The sequence below is a fragment of the Typopeltis vanoorti genome, chromosome 12, assembly GCF_054136105.1.
Source record: "Typopeltis vanoorti isolate ZY-2024b chromosome 12, IOZ_Tvanoo_1.0, whole genome shotgun sequence".
Lineage (NCBI taxonomy): Eukaryota > Metazoa > Arthropoda > Arachnida > Uropygi > Thelyphonidae > Typopeltis > Typopeltis vanoorti.
The window spans coordinates 18,475,204-18,493,271 of record NC_143560.1 but is presented as its reverse complement, the minus strand read 5'-3'; the positions used below and the strand labels follow the sequence as shown (position 1 = coordinate 18,493,271).

At 34.7% G+C, this 18,068-nt stretch overlaps 1 protein-coding gene across 1 annotated transcript in view; it reads right to left on the bottom strand.

The window, feature by feature from the left end:
- LOC150100611 (protein FAN-like) overlaps positions 1–18,068 on the bottom strand; it is a 477,112-nt gene that overhangs the window by 110,019 nt on the left and 349,025 nt on the right. Inside the window, exon 27 of the mRNA XM_090401841.1 lies at positions 12,330–12,391. Within this exon, the coding sequence (XP_090257967.1) occupies positions 12,330–12,391 (62 nt within the window). The remainder of the gene's footprint in view (positions 1–12,329; positions 12,392–18,068) is intronic.

Genomic DNA, 18,068 nt, shown 5'->3' with positions numbered 1-18,068 from the left:
CTGTCTATTTTTCCTTCGATGGCATCTCTGATGATTCCATTCCCTCTCAGAATATGTCCTATCCAGTTTCCCTTGCTTCTTTTTATCCTCCTTAACAGACTTCATTCTTCTTCTACTCTTTTTACGACCTCTTCATTATTTATTTTATCAGTCCATTTGGTTTTTTCCATCCTTCTCCAAATCCACATCTCAAAGCTTTCCAAAATCTTAATTTCTTCTTTCTTCAATGTCCAATTTTCAGCTGCATAGAGGGCAACACTCCACACATAACATTTTATTAGTCTTTTCTTTAGGTTTCTATCCATTTTACTTCTGAATAAATTCCATTTTCTATTAAAGGCATCTCTTCCCATCACTATTCTTGCTTTTATGTCCTTTTACACCTTCCATCACTGCTAATAACACTTCCTAGATATTTAGATGTCCTTACTTGATTCAAATTTTTCCCATTTATTCTGATATCCATATTTGCCTCTTTCCTTGCTATTTTTATTACCTTTGATTTTCTGATGTTAATTTTCATTACATAATTGATACAGGATTCCAGTAATCTGTTGAGCAGGTGTTGTAGTCCTGTTTCAGTATTTGATAATAATGCCTTGTCATCTGCGTATCTTATTGCAAATATCTGCTTACCTCCACTATTTATTTCTTCTTCCGAATTCTCCAGTGCTTCTTTAAACATTGCTTCAGAATACATTTTTAAACAAAATTGGTGACAGGGAACAGCCTTGTCTTACTCCTCATCCAATGATACCTGGTTCGTTCTGTTGTACCATATATGTCTCACCATGGCAGTTTGTCCCATATATAGTGAAACATTAGCCTTCTGTCTTTCCAATCTATACCAATCTTTTCCATTACTTCCACCATCTTATTCCATTTTACAAAGTCAAAAGCTTTTTCAAAATCTATATAACAGATATTAACTTCTTTATTCACTTCCAGACTTCTTTCACTTATAGTTCGCCCACCGATTTGAGGTCCCTCGATACTTCTGCGCATGTCAGAAAAAGGAGAATCCATTCCGATAATAGGGTAATCAGTCTGTCTTCTGGAATGTAATAATAAACAAACTGAGTTTGTTTATTATTACAGGTCGGAAAATTTAGCTTTTCTTTTACGAACATTGCTGTTTTTAAAGTGTAACTATTTTGCTTATATAACAGTTGAAAAAATGTATGTAGAGTGTTAATACGTGCAAATACTGCGTTCTACATAAAACAATGTCACTTCGCTCCATGATAAGTTTCCTTTTATTCTGGGACTTTTTAAAACAAAATCCGATTTAATGAAGTATTTTCCTTAAAGTTTCTCTTTTCCAAGGAAAATTAATTTTTTCTTTAAGCACAGGAATCAATTTCGGAACAGTTGGCACTCTTTTCTCGACCACGTAAAATTCGTGAATAGTTCTTCGTATAACGTCTACATCAAAATCATTCAAAGCTACGGTTTCGATGGTTTTCTTTCTCTGGCGCTTTTTTTTAGGAGATTTAAATATTGGCTTACCTTCACCTTTTGATTCCCTACGAATTCTTTTAACAGTCGACCCCGATACGCCCGCAATTGCACTTGCACGTTTTATGACTTCAGAAAGGGGAACAAGAAGACGGCCTTCTTACGATTCTTTTTCGCATAATGTCAGCACATTATTCAATATTCTTTTGCAAGAGCTACTGAAACGTGTAACAATAGAACTTGTTGACTGTACTGGATCCATCATCCAAATTAATAATAAAAAAATAATGCAAAAAGAGAACAACAAAAATCAAGCTAGTACTAGTACAGCGACAGATGATTTCGCATGTTGGCGACCAATTCGTACATCCTTCATTTCTTTCTCCCCTTCAGCATGAATCGGCCATTCTTGGCACCAAGCCAAGAAGGGATCTAGAAATGGTAGGCGAACTATACTACTCTTAACAGTCTGATCGCATCTCTTGTTCCCCTACCCTTCCTGAAACCAAACTGATCTTCTCCAAGAAATTCTTCCACTTTAGATGCAATTCTTCATGTTAAGATTTTCATACGTATTTTTGATGTATGGGAAATGAAGCTTATTGTTCTAAAATCCTTGCAGTTCACTGCATTACTTTTCTTTCGTATAGGTATAAATATTAAGGTCATAAAATCTTTTGGTAGTTCTCCTTTGTTATAAATTAAATTTATTATTTTGGTTACTTCTTCAGTTTCTTTCATTTGAAGTTGTTTCAGGAATTCTACACGTATTTCATCTATTCCTTCTGCCTTTCCACATTTTAGTTCTTTAATGGCCATTTCTACTTCTTTCTTCAAAATCTCTAGGCCTAGATCATCTTCATTTACCTTCTTTATATCTTCTAATGGCAACTAATTTGGTCTATTTACCTTGTCATATAGATCTTCAACGTATTCCTTCCATCTCATTAGGATTTTATCTTCTTCGGTTATGATTTCTCCATTCTTATTTTCTATGCCTCTAGCTCAAATTCCATTTCTCTTGGGATTCATGCTTCTTGCTTTTTCATATAAAAGATCATATCTTCCCACTTTCTCATAATTTTCCATTTCTTCACATTGTTTTTTAAGCCAATCTTCTCTACTTCTTTATGCTTCCCTTCTCAATTTGTCATTCAGGGTTCTATATTGTATTTTCCCTTCTGGGACGTCTTTGTTTTTCAATTTTCTTCTTTCTTCCATTAGAGAAATTATCTCATTAGTTTTTGAAGGTTTTTTTATTCTTTTAGCTCTTACATATCCAATGTCTTCTTCTGGCTGCAGTCTTCTTTATTTTCTCTTTAACTTGTTCCCATTTCTTTTCTGGATCTTCAGTTTTGACAAAACTTGTTTTCTCTAATCTATATCCAAATTTCTTGGTATTTTTTAATTTCTCTAAGTTCCATTTTTTCCTTTTCATAGTTTCTTTTATTTTCTTTAGTTTCACATTTATTTCTATGAATAGTAGGTTGTGGTCAGAGTAAATATCAGTTCCAGGATATGTGCATGCATTTTTTACACTATTCTTGTATCTTTGCTTTACTATAATGTAATCAATTTGATACCTTTCCATATCTCCTGGTCTTTTCCATGTGTATAGTCTTCACTTAGATTTTTTTTAAACCAAGTATTCGTAATTTTTAGCTTATTTTCTTTACAGAATTCCACTAACCTTTCCCCTCTCTCATTTCTATTACCTAGCCGGTATCTTCCTACCATACTTCCATCCTCTTCTTCTCCTACAACTCCATTCCAGTCTCCCATTATAATCATATAGTCTTTACTTTTTTCTTCCTTAATTAGTTCAGTTCTTGTAGTTGTTCGTACATTTCCTCATCTGAATGGTCACTTGTTGGCATATATATATATATATATACCCGCATTATTGTTATGTCCACCTGTTCAGCCTTCAATTTTACCACCATAATCCTGTCATTCAGACAGTTTATGCTAATGATGTTCTTTTATTAAAATCAAATGCAACTCCTTTTTCCTTTTTATCTCCAGTGAGTAAATTACTCCTATTTCGTCACTATAAAAATCACCCATTCCTTCCCATCTGACTTCACAGAGCCCTATGATATCAATTTTTCCTTTGTCCATTTCTTGTTTGAGATTTTCTAATTTTCCATATCTGTTCATTGTTCTCACATTCCATGTTGCAATTTTGATTCTCTGATGATCTTTCATTTTCAGTTTGTTTATAGCTTATTTTAAGTCACTTTTAGAGGTTTGATTGGGAGGAACATCAGTCCTTGAACGACAGTCTATTCAAGCAATGAATAGAACTTATAAGAGTGGAGCAGGTGCTTATTTCCTGATATTGTATCCATTCCAATGTGCACCTTCATTTCCTCTCTGTGCCAAGAGACACCACCTTGGTTTGCCAGGCTGGTAGCTGCCCCCTTCTTATAAGTTCTATTCATTGCTACTAAACTTTTCTAGGGATATTAATGGAGTGGTTTCCTGTTGTCTTCTCCACTGCAGTGCTCCAGTAAGTACTAGCAGAGCTGCTGCCCCTCTACCAGCCAGAGTAGAAGTTGGAAAAAAGGAGGGACATCTGCAGGCCTCGAGTACCCTAATACCCTCGGGGTCGAAGTAAGCAAGAGTCAGCCAAGTGAGGCCATATAGGAAAGAATACAGAAGGAACTTGACACAAGTAAGCGGAAGCAATGTCAGGCTCAGCTCGGTACCCCCGTGGTCGCTAACCAAATAATCCCAAGATGGGAGCCCCTGGGGATAATTTATAGTATAACCAAGTGGAAAAACTTCCGAAAACAATCTCTAATCCAGAATATTTTATTAATAAGGTGTGACACCTTTGGGTCTGGTGTCACACCTTATTAATCTGGTGTCTCTGACCCAGACACTAGACATGTCCCTGGTGTCTGGGTCAGGGCCAGCTGGAGGTTTTGCAGGGCCCCGGGAAAGTTATTAGTGAGGCCCCAAGATATTTGCAAAAAAAAAAATCATATAATCATATAATTATAAAATATAAAAATCATAAAAATATAATCAAGAAAAATCATATAATTAATTGATGCGAATATAAACTTGTTTTGAGACTTGTTTTATCAGTTATTTGCGACAGCGCTACACGATACTTACGTGTGGTGTTATATCAGTTTTAAATTACCTTTGTCTTTTTATTTACATTTTCCAAGAGCTATCTGAATGTCCCTCGTATTTGCTGGTGCCTTTTATCATTGCTGGTACTGGGTACCGGCAATGATAGATGGACAAAGAATCAACATAAATTTAATCAAAATATTTCCTGTATCAATACATCTCTGAAACATCAAAAATTCTATTATCAAATTTTCTTAGAAATTTGAAAGTGCAGGGCTTCGGTCTGAGGCCCAAAAACTCGATGCCTGAGTCGGCCCTGCTTGGTAGTGACCCTTTCCATAATGCACAGCATTATATGTCTGCAAGGATATGTGTTTTACATTATGGGATACTAAGGCAAGTGATGTGAAGTCATAAGCTTCTATATATGAGTTGCCCGAGTCTGGAAAATAATTCAGGTGCAAACTTTGTTTGCTTACACTTGGATAAAGGATTAAACCAAGTACATAATTTCTTAACATCTTTAATTTATATTATAATCTAGTGGAAAAACTTCCAACATTTTAAACTGCATTTTGATCATTTATGATAGTTAAATTCTCAAATTTGCCATCACCTGCCATCAATTTCAATAATATGAGATTATGTGTATGGAGTATAAATGACAGCATAATGTATAGTTTTTATTTATCATTCAGCACATCAGTAAGCAAAAATGAGACGTGCAACATTTAAGCAAAGACAAAAAGCGGCTATTATTCATTGTCTAGAAAATCTTTACAAAACAAAAAACAATGTTAATGGATTAACAACAGACATAATTTACAACATTATGAATTATGTTTCTTTTCTTGGAGGAAAAAATAACTTTCTAAAAGAAAGATCCTCAATACCTTATACCAACTACCTAATTATCAATAATAATGACTCAGAAATTCCCTCTCAACTCCTTAATGGCACCTGAACCCAATTATTTCCAACAAAATAAATGAAATAAAGATGACATGAAAACTGAAGATAAGGATATCCTATTGAAAGTTTATTTTTCACTTGGTTAGACTATAATAAATTTAGTTTAATCCTTTATCCAAGTATGAGCAAACAAAGTTTGCGCCTGAAAATATCTTCAGGACTGAGGTAAGGTAGTACAACACCAGGCAACTCGCAGCAAAGGTGGATCAAGCTCTCAACTCCTTGTCTCAATATCTCCCATAATGCACAGCATATATCCTTGCAGACATATGTACTGCTTTGCATTAAGGGGGAGGGAGGCACTGCCCATACCGGTTTCGACCTTTATTTAGGTCTCATCAGTGGGAACCAGGCCCAGAGTGGAGATACTAAGGCAGAAGCAATAGGAAAGTTCATCCTTATCTATAGGAGTTGCCAAAAGGTATGCCACCCTATTATTAAATTACTCTGGATTTAGAGAAAGATGTTGAAAGTTTATTTTTCACTTGGTTAGACAATAATAAATTTAGCTTAATCCTTTATCCAAGTGTGAGCAAACAAAGTTTGCGCCTGAAAATATCTTCAGGACTGAGGTAAGGTAAGGTAGTACAACACCGGGAAACTTGCAGCAAAGGTGGATCAAGCTCTCAACTGCTTGTCTCAGTATCTCCCATAATGCACAGCATATCTCCTTGCTTTTGTGAATGTTCGTTTCATCAACATCATCATCAAATTCCTGCCATGTACCCTTAAAGGAGTGTACAGGATATGATAGTACTAAATAAAAAAAATTACATCATTACTAACTTCTTATTTACAATTTTCCTCCAAATCAGTCAGTTACTTGTCAAGACTCCAACATTATCAGATTTTATATTTCTATAGTCTAAGGCACTTTGTACCATATAAATCCACCATTATCTTGGTCTTCCTCTGGGTCGTTTTCCTGCCAGAGAACACTTGTTTTGCTAATTTTTCTTCACCCATTCTATTTAAGTGACTATTCCACCTGAGATTAGCTCTGCTAACGCATTCTGGATGCTGACAATGTCAAGTTCTTTCCTAATATCCTCATTTTTAATATGATATTGGCATTGATGCCATCTGTTCATGCCTATAATCCTTCTCAGGACTCTCATATCTGCGGTCTCTAGTCTTTGGTGAAGTGTTTTACTTCTAACCCAGTTCTCAGATCCATAAGTTAAAATTGGTTTGAACACTGTCTTGTATACAGCTAATTTAGTGTTCCAACTAATTTCTCTCTTATTCCATATGAATTTATTCAATTGACTTCCCACCATACTAGCTTTGCTGATTCTGTTGTCTATTTCTATATTTAATTTACCATCTTCACTAAAAATCGTGCCTAAGTAGCTGAAATGTTTTACTTGTTCCACAGGTTCTCCATTCAAAACACAGTTGACATTTCCAATGAATCTGCCTATTTTCATTGTCTTTGTCTTTTTATTGCTGACCTTCATACCATACCTATTACAACAGTTATTCAATTTAGTCAGAGAATCTTGCGACTTGTAGCAGATTTATTTAGAAGTATAACATCATCCGCATAAAGCAAAGAGCTGACATTAACATCTCCAATTTTGATATCATGTTTAATAGTACGTTCCTTCATAATATGATCCATATAGATAATGAATAACACAGGAGATAATGTACATCCTTGTCTCACACCAGATTTAACATAAACTATCTTACTGTATTTCCTTCAATTCTAACTGCTGACTTACAACTCAAATAAAGACTAAGTATTGCTTGATATAATGCCCCATTGACACCATATAACTGTAGGGTATTGAATAGCCTCTCTCTTGGCACCTCGTCATATGCCTTTTCCAAATCGACAAAACTTAAATACAGATCTTTGTTATATTTCCATGCTTTCTCGACTATTTGTCGTAAAGTGAAGATCTGATCCTGACAGTCTCTATTTGGCCTGAATCCAGCTTGTACTTCACCAAGCTTTTCTTCCAAAATTCGTCTCAACCATTTCTTACCACTTGCATAGATCTTGCCAGGAACACTCAGTAGCGAAATACCTCTGTAATTCTCACATTCAGTTTTATTTCCCTTTTTATATATGGGTACTATGAGACTTTTACTCCAATCATTGGCAATTCGTCCCTCTGTCCAGGCTTTCTGAACTATGCAGTGCAGCCACTGTAAGACTCTTATACCACCATACTTCAGCATTTCTGGTCGAATATCATCTACTCCTGCTGCTTTTCCACATTTCAAGCCTTTGATGGCTTTTTCTACTTCAAGTATGGATATGTATTCCTGACTGCATGCCTGGTCAGTGTTTTTTACCTCTGTGCTGTCATCACTTGTTTCATTTAGCAGTTTTTCAAAGTAATTACTCCATACTTCAAGAATATCTTTTTCTCCCGTTTTTCATGTCACCTTTATCATCTCTAACTCCTTTTACAGCACTCTTTCCTCCATTCCTAAGCTTCTTCAACAACCTCCAGAATATTTTGCCACCTTTTTGATATTTATTTTCTATATTCTTGCCAAAGTCCTCCCATGACTTTCGTTTAGCATTCTTGCATTTGTCTTTGTATGTAAGAGCACAAGATGACTTATTTGCCAGGAATTTTTTATATGCTTTCTTCTTTTCCTTCACTGCCTCTTTAACTTCCTGTGTCCACCATGGAGTTCTAATTTTTCTATCCTTGCAGACAACTTCACCACATGCCTCTCTAGCTGAATCAATCAGGGCTTTCTTCAAGGCTTGCCAATGAATCTCCAAGGTTTGATTCCTGTTCTCACTCTTTAATTTTTTCTTCAATAATCTTTGTGTATTTTATTCTACAGTTCACATCTGAGAGCTGCTCAACTTTTATTCGCTTTAAAACTTTCTTACATGTTATTCTTTTCAGTATGAAATTCAATTTTATCCTGCTCAAGACTAAATAGTGATCACTTCCAATTTCAAATCCTCTGTACACTCTGGTGTCCTGCACCAGGGAGAAAACATCACTATCAACAATAAAATAGTCAATTGTTTCAGCATTGCAATTATCTTTTGAGTTGTATTTGTAATCTTTGCCACGTGGCCCCTAAACTTCAAATTCCTATCTATTAGCACTCCAAGATCCCTAGCCTCATCAATTTATCCATGCTAATATTGTATAACACAAACCCATTTTCTCCAATTTATGCAATAGTCCGCCATGCTATATTCTCTTAAAAGCCTTAGCAAAATCCAAAAGTATCATGGCGTATCCATTCCCCTTGTCTAGTTCAATGGTAACATTGTTATAGAATGTGAACAGTTGCTAAAACATGACCTTCCTTTAGTAAACTCATGTTGTTCATTGCAAAGTAGATATTCATTGTCAACCCATTTCTGAATGTGGGTCCTAACTAATTTTTCCAAAATCTTCACTACCACTTCTAAGATACTAACTAGTCGATAGTTGGATACATCGGTCTTTTCACCACCCTAAATAAATAAATTTTTTTTTTCACATTTGACATCCGTAAACACCGTATGGTCAATGCCACACTTCACATGGTTTGGCAATGATGTCTTCTGCTAGAATATGTAGTAGGGTCGCAGATTTCCTTTCCACACAAAGTTTGTAGGACAATCACAAACATCCATGCTCATGGCAGGATTCGAACCCATGGCCTCTTGGTTGGAGAGCAAACATTCTAACCACTCGGCCAACACCAGGCCGGCAATTCCAAACTACCCCACCCTTTTTTGGACATACACTTCAGCCACACTAAACGAAATGATGCAATACTTTTCCAATAAATCCACAACTCTCCATCACAGAAAAGACCAATAAATTTGATGTTTAATGACAGATGGGATAACCTGACAACAAACACACTTAATAGCATCTAGATCAGGATGGCAATGAAATTTCTTTTACTTGAATGCAACATCATTCAGTATACTAAAGGAGACATCAAAAGAGCCAACTAAGCTTGACGATTCAGCTCATGAAAAAGTGAAACATTCGCGAAGTGTGTTTCTACAATTTTCCGTCACTTATTTTTTCATTTCTCACTGGTAAGACCTGGCAAGTCTATGAGTAACAAACATAATAAAGTAACAATGTAAATCACATAAGTGAATAACACTCAAAAAATTTCCAACAAGTGCTAGTTTGCAAGACTCATCGGTTGTTTGTTTTCCCCCTGACCGAAATCAGAAACAAACCATTATCTGAACTCCTCGTTGCAGTCACATAATACCCAATGTGCAATGGAATTACCATACATTCCTTCCATTCCTGCAGAATTTCCCTGTTCTTCTGAGACTCATATTGAACATCCTGGTCAAAGGAATGGCCAGTTCAGCTGAACACTCTTTTAGCACACGTGCTGATATTCCATCATCATAAATATGGAGGTATAAAAGTTTTGCAGCGGCTATACTACATAATTCAGACATTCAAATTCCAGATGACTGGGGTAGAGCTGTCATAATTCTCATCAAAAAAAAAAAAAAAAAGGGAATAAAGCTGAATGTGAGAATTATAGATAGAGAAATTTCTCTACTGAGTGTTCCAGGTAAGATTCATGCAAGAAATGCTTGAAAAGAGGTTGAGAAAGACAGTCGAAGAGAAACTTGAAAAGAACAAGTTGGGTTCAGGACAAATAGAGGTTGTCAAGATTGAGAAATCATGGGAATATAACAAGAATCTATACTTTCACATATCCTAATACACGTTTTGTAGATCTGGAAAGCCCAGGTATAAATGTTTCAAAACACTACAAATATATGGGATAAATTGATGTTATACAGATCAATGCATAGTCTATATTTAAATTGTAAGTTGTTAGAATTCAGTTAGAAATGAAGGAAATACAGGAAAATGGTTTGATGTAAAATCAGGTGGAAGACATGGATGCATTATCTCCACTTTTATTCATCATCATCTACATAGTTCATAATGTGATCTATGTAGATGTAAAATGGTATTAATCCTGAATGCAAGTAATGAAACATAAGTATCAAACTTGGCTATTTGCTTTATGCAGATGATGATGTTGTACTGCTAAACACATCCAGTGCAAAGATACAGAATTCCCTAATAAAACTGAATAACAGCTGTAACAAATTTGCCATGAAAATTAGCAATAACAAGACCAAACTACGAAAATACGCAGGAACATGGAAACTGCAGCTGCATTCTGAATGGACAGCCTATAGAACAAGTAAAACATTTCAACTATTTAGGCATAGTTTTCAGTGAAGATGGCAAAATTAAATTTGGAAATAGACAACAGAATAAGCAAAACTGGTATGGTGGGGAGCCAGTTGAATAAATTTATATGGAATAAGAGAGAAATTAGCCAAAATACTAAACTAACAGTATACAAAACAGTGTTCAAACCAATTTTAAATTATAGATCTGAGAGTTGGGTTAGAAACAAAGCACTTGATCAAAGATTAGAGACCACAATATGAGAGTTCTTAGAAAAATGAGCTAACTATAGAATAACAAGTATGACACAGTAAAATAAATTTAAAATTTTTATTATGTAAATATTTTGTCTTACGTGTCATAAGACATTCAATTATTATTGTTGTTTGATAATTGTACCGATAATGTCTATTTTTACATAATAAAAAATTAAAATTTATTTTACTGTGGCATACGTGTTATTCTCTAGTTATGGACACTCCACAGGTGTCATTACACAAGAAAATACAAAAAATTAGTGGCCTGAACAGATGGCATCAATAGCAGAATCATATTAAAAATGAAGACATTAGGAAGGAACTTGACATTGCTTGCATTCAAGAATGTGTGAGCAGGTCTAGTCTAAGGGTGGTATGGTCACTTAAACAGAATGGGAGAGGAAAAGTTAGCAAAACAAGTGTTTGATGTCATAATAGCAGAAAAAATACCCAGAGGAAGAGCAAGGTCTAGGTGGACTGATTCAAGTCAGAAGTGCCTTAGAAGAATAAAAATGCTAGATATAACAATATTGGAGTGCTGACAAGTAATGGACTAATTTGAGGGAAAATTGTCGAAAAGAGATTAATAATGTAAACTTATTCATGTACTGCTGTCATAGTAGCCTGAACCTCTTGAGGGAAAGTGACAATGATGAATATATATAATAAATGGAACTTTTGCTTGATGGATGGAAGCAAGTCATCACACATATATGATAATATACGAATCCATAAAGCAGAATCTGTCAAATGACTTCTAAACCAATAAAACTGAGAAAGTTAGAGTAATCTTCTTAACTCAATTAACAGGAGACTGTGGGATTTAATCTTATCAGCAATTCCAGAGAACAGTCAATAACAATGACACCCTCCAAGAGACCTAGGGTTTTGATTTCCATTGTAACAGAGATGAATATTAAACTTTTCAACTAACGGTGAATTAGCCAGTCTCATATGGTCCAAAAACATCATGTTTTACATCCACCAGATGCAAATTAGCCAGTAAACCACATTTACAGATATAATATAATAGAGAATCCAGTAAATAAATGAAAATAAAATACAATTCTAGACACTACTTTTTTTTGCCCATTTTTATATATTGTGGAGGTAAGTTATAAGTGCTCTAAAAGTTTACTTGTCTGATTTTTGGGGAGGGGGAAAAAAATGAAATTTTCAGTATGCAAACTATACCGTCATTACTGAGAGAGACCAACAGAGGTTTTTAGTTTAGAACATGTTAAAATTTACTTTACATAAATAATGAAAGACAAGAAGATCTATGTTTAAAACTGATAATGATCTAATTCAAATTAATAACTATTAATGAAATGGATGTAATTTTCAGTTACTTTAAATATTTATGAAATTAAATATAAGAATGATCTACCTTTGCTGTAGAATCCCAGGATGCTGTTGCAAGCAAACCATTGTTCCAGCATATGGCAGTAACTAGTTAAAAAAATAACACGATAAAAAAATATTGCAGGCCATATCAAAAACAAAAAAAAGCAAAACCTAAAAAACTTCCTATAAAAAGTTGATAAACATTTATTTGTTAGTGGTTGAATCAGTGGATAAGTATACATGTTCTTGAATCCCACTATGTGCATGAAATGAATATATTTCATCATCATCATCAAATTCCTGCCATGTACCCTCAAAGGGTGTACAGGATATGATAGTACTACATGAAAAAAATTACTTTATTACTAACTTCCTATCTACAATTTTCCTCCAAATCAGTCTGTTACTTGTCAAGACTCCAACATTATAAGATCTTATATTTCTATCATCTAAGGCACTTTGTACCGTATCAATCCACTTACATCTTGGTCTTCCCCTGGGTCGTTTTGCAGCCAACCTGACAGAGAACACTTGTTTTGCTACTCTTACTTCGCCCATTCTGTTTAAGTGACCATACCACCTGAGATTAGCTCTCCTAACGCATTCCTGGATGCTGACAATGTCAAGTTCTTTCCTAATATCCTCGTTTTTAATATGATATTGCCATTGATGCCATCTGTTCACGCCTATAATCTTTCTCAGGGATCTCATATCTGCGGTCTCTAGTCTTTGGTCAAGTGTTTTGCTTCTGGCCCAGCTCTCAGATCCATAAGTTAAAACCGGTTTGAACACTGTCTTGTATACAGCTAATTTAGTGTTCCAACTAATTTCTCTTATTCCATATGAATTTATTCAATTGACTTCCCACCATACTAGCTTTGCTGATTCTGTTGTGTATTTCTATATTTAATTTACCATCTTTACTAAAAATCGTGCCTAAGTAGCTGAAATGTTTTACTTGTTCCACAGGTTCTCCATTCACAACACAGTGGACATTTTCAATGATTCTACCTATTTTCATTTTCATTGTCTTTTTATTGCTGACCTTCATACCATATCTGTTACAACAGTTATTCAATTTGTGAACGAATCAAAGACTAGTAGGTGATTTATTTAGAAGTATAATATCATCCACATAAAACAAAGAGCTGACATTAATATCTCCAATTTTGATATCATGTTTAATAGTACTTTCCTTCATAACATGATCCATATAGATAATGAATAACACAGGAGATAATGTACATCCTTGTCACACACCAGATTTAACATTAAACCATCTTCCTGTACTCCCTTCAATCCTAACTGCTGACTTACAACTCAAATAAAGACTAAGTATTGCTTGATATAATGCCCCATTCACACCATATAACTGTAGCGTATTGAATAGCTTCTCTCTTGACACCTTGTCATATGCCTATTCCAAATCGACAAAACTTAAATACAGATCTTTGTTATATTTCCATGCTTTCTCGACTATTTGTCGTAAAGTGAAGATCTGATCCAGACAGCCTCTATTTGGCCTGAATCCAGCTTGTTCTTCACCAAGCTTTTCTTCCACAATTCTTCTCAACCGTTTCTCAAGTATACTTGTATAGATCTTGCCAGGAACACTCAGTAGGGAAATACCTCTGTAATTCTCACATTCAGTTTTATTTCCCTTTTTATATATGGGTATTATGAGAGCTCTACTCCAATCATTGGGAATTAGTCCCTTTGTCCAGGCTTTCTTAACTATGCAGTGCAGCCACTGTAAGACTCTTATACCACCATACTTCAGCATTTCTGGTCGAATATCATCTACTCCTGCTGCCTTTCCACATTTCAAGCCTTTGATGGCTTTTTCTACTTCAAGTATGGATATGTATATCTGACTGCATGCCTGGTAAGTGTTTTTTTACCACTGGGCTGTCATCACCACTTATTTCATTTAGCAGTTTTTCAAAGTAATTACTCCATACTTCAAGGATATCTTTTTCTCCCATTTTCATGTCGCATTTATCATCTCTAACTCCTTTTACAACATTCTTTCCTCCATTCCTAAGTTTCTTCAACAACCTCCAGAATATTTTGCCACCTTCTTGATATTTATTTTCTATATTCTTGCCAAAGTCCTCCCATGACTTTTGTTTAGCTAGTTTTACACAGTGTTTAGCATTCTTGCATTTGTCTTTGTATTATCTAAGAGCACAAGCTGACTTATTTGCCAGGAACTTTTGATATGCTTTCTTCTTTTCCTTCACTGCCTCTTTAACTTCCTGTGTCCACCATGGAGTTCTAATTTTTCTATCCTTGCAGACAACTTCACCACATGCCTCTCTAGCTGAATCAATCAGGGCTTTCTTCAAGGCTTGCCACCGAATCTCCAAGGTTTGTTTCCTGTTCTCAAACTCTTTCATTTTTCTTCAATAATCTTTGTGTATTTTAGTCTACAGTTCACATCTGAGAGCTGTTCAACTTTTATTCGCTTTATAACTTTCTTATATGTTCTTCTTTTCAACATGAAATTCAATTTTATCCTGCTCAAGACTAAATAGTGATCACTTCCAATTTCAAATCCTCTATACACTCTGGTGTCCTGCACCAGGAAGAAAACATCACTATCAACAATAACATAGTCAATGAGACTTTTCTTATTTCCTTGCCTCCTCTTTCCATGTGAATTTGTGCACATTTTTATGTTAAAACATGGTGTTAGTAATAACCAGTCCATGTCCTGAGCAGAAATCCAACAGATATTTGCCATTATTATTAGCTTTGTTCTTTTCTCAAAATTTTCCCAAAATATTTTTGTATGTCTCACAATCATTTCCTACTCTGCTATTTAGATCCCCAACAAGGACTAACTTTTCCTTTTTCATTGTGTCAGTTGCTTTTTCTAAAGCCTCAAAAAATCCCTCCACTTCTGTGGGACCAGAGGCGCAAATAAATCTCATTGTCTAGTTCCCCATTCTCGTATTTGCCAACATTACTCTACTTGAGACTGACTGCCATTCAAGAAGATTAGCTTCGTATTTTGTGTTGAATACCTACGGCTACTCCTTCTTTTCCTTGATTGTCATTGCCTGAATATAACATTTTGTATTTAATGATCAGAAAGATCTCACCAAGTTTTGTTTTTTTTCTTTCAGTCATCCCTATTATGTTGATCTGGTACTTATCTAATTCCTGAGCTAGCTCCATTTCTTTGCCATTCAGGCTTCTTATGTTGATAGTACTGATCTTTAACTCTGGTGATGTTGAGTTGGGGTGTGTTTTCAGATTTGTTCCTAATATTCATACAAAATATGAATATATTTTGTAAATGTTTTTAGTTCAGAGAAAATTTTCATTGCCAGGTATGAGACCAGCATATCTGAAATGGCTTGAAAAAGTTCCCTGTTTAGTTTCTGGAGCAGGATTCTGGCTTATCTAATCCTAATCTATAGGATTTGCCCATAGTACTAATATTAACATATTCAATTATCTTGGTTCAACCAGGATCATTACTGCAGAGCAGTGGCAGCTGGTGAAAATTTTAAGTGGAGGGTGCTGCATATACCAAATAAGAAAAATAATTAATTTTTTCCTAATCAGTAGCCAATTTATTAATAAATATATTAAAAGTAATATTAAAAAAAATTGCTTTATTAAAATATTTTTTCATCCTCACCATGAACACACACCAATAATAAAAGTTTTGTACACAGAAATAACGCACACAAGCATATAATTTATCTGTAGCGATACTGCTCAACAAGCAGTGTCGGACTCGCTTGTTACATGCAATGACCAATGCAAACAAATATCGGCGAGTGTAGCTGCAACTGATCGAATGTGGTAATTCCAACACTGTGTTAGATTGCAGTGCATTTGTTTCATGTAACGATAATTGAGAAAATATAATTCTTTTCATATTTTCAACAGTGACACTCATCATAATTCAACTTTGTATCTATAATAAATAAATAATTATATGTTATGGATATTATTTCTGGGAAAACTTCCATGTTACTTCTCTTAACAAACTATTATATTTATGGCTATTTTGCCTGTTTCTGTTTAGGAGTGCCCCTGTTTAAATGTCATTGGCTTTTTACTCATGGATTCTTAGGGCATAGTAGATGTATATTTACCAATAAATATATGTAGCATAAAGGAAGAGAAATTTACACATACCTTTTTCTGGGTGTTGTGGCTTTTCTTCTTTCTGCGATGTGCAAACTACTGTGTGTGTGGGGGGGGGTTAGGCAATGTGGGAGAATTAAAATAGAAAATGGGAAAAACTCGGGTTTTTTTTGTATAATATATATATATATATATATACACACATATATTACATTATTAGGGATGGGCAGAGCGTTTTTTTATATAGGGTGAGAAAGAGTGAAAGGGATTGAAAACAGCAACTTGATATTTAGAGGGGGGGGAATGCCAATGACATTTAAACAGGGGCACTCCTAAACAGAAGCAGGCAAAATAGCCATAAATATAATAATTATATGTTATTTTAACAGAATAAAATAAGATTTACGAAAAATATTTCACCCTCACCACAAACACACACCAATAATAAAAGTTTCATGCACACAAGCATACAATTTATCTGTAGTGACAGATTAATATATTAAAAGTAATATTAAAATTTAATCGTGTCGGATTCACTTGTTACGTACAGTGACAAGTGCAAACGAATATTGGCGATCTAGCCGCCATTGGCCGAATGTGATAATTCCAACACTGTGTTAGATCTCAGTACATTTGTTTCATAATCTAAAGCATTAATTGAACAATTCCAATTTTCTGACTCAATTAATTCAGTCAATCGACTGATCCATTCAAATCAATCAAAATTCAGTCAATGTCGAAACATCAGCTGTAACCTTTAACATGTTGTATTGCATTTATATAATGTTGTAAACATTGTCATTATTTATAAACATGAACAAAATGCAATTTTTTTATTTCTTCCTTGGGGATGTTGCAGTGTCGCAGTGCTTATGTACAAGCTGCCACTGGTGCCATGTCAAAGATAATCATGGGGATTTGATGCTACAGCCTACTACAAAGAAGGGACAGAACGAAACTGTTTAAAGTCATTTCCTGATATCTAATATATAACATACATAACAAAATATATACATAACAAAAATTTGTGCAATCTCAAACCTTAGCTTGTTAAAATCAACAAGTAATTCCCTAATACCTTTTTCTACACCTGTCATCAAGTCTAAATGAGGCCATCAATGAGGTGTTACAAAATCTGGATCTTTTGATAATATGCTTAATTCATCACTAGTAAAACATTTGTTAGTGAAATTTATGATCCATTTGTCATTCTACAATTCTATTTTGACCAACTTTTTCAAGTGCTTTCACCATCTTGAGATACTGGTTGGTCTATAATTTTTTACTGCAGTCTTTAGAGCCTCCTTTATGCAAAGGAATTATTTTTCCCTCCCCCTTTTATTCCCTCAGGAGTTTGATGGAGCTGAGACTTAAATTAAACAGCTTAGTCAAAGACATTGCCAGTTCCCTTGCACACTCTTGTAAAAAAAAGTGAGCTGATATCCAACCTAATATGAGAGCTGTATTTGTATTGATATTTTGCAATGTCCTAAGTATACTCCCTAATTCAGCAATCTCTATTCTCACATCAGTTGCTGTCACATCAATATCCTCACTTGGATGATATACTCTTGCAAAGTGGTCCCTCAGTAATTCTCACTTCACTACCATCAGCATTCATTCAGTCATCCTTCCTCATACCACATAACAAAAGAGCTCTTTAGGATTTTCTTTG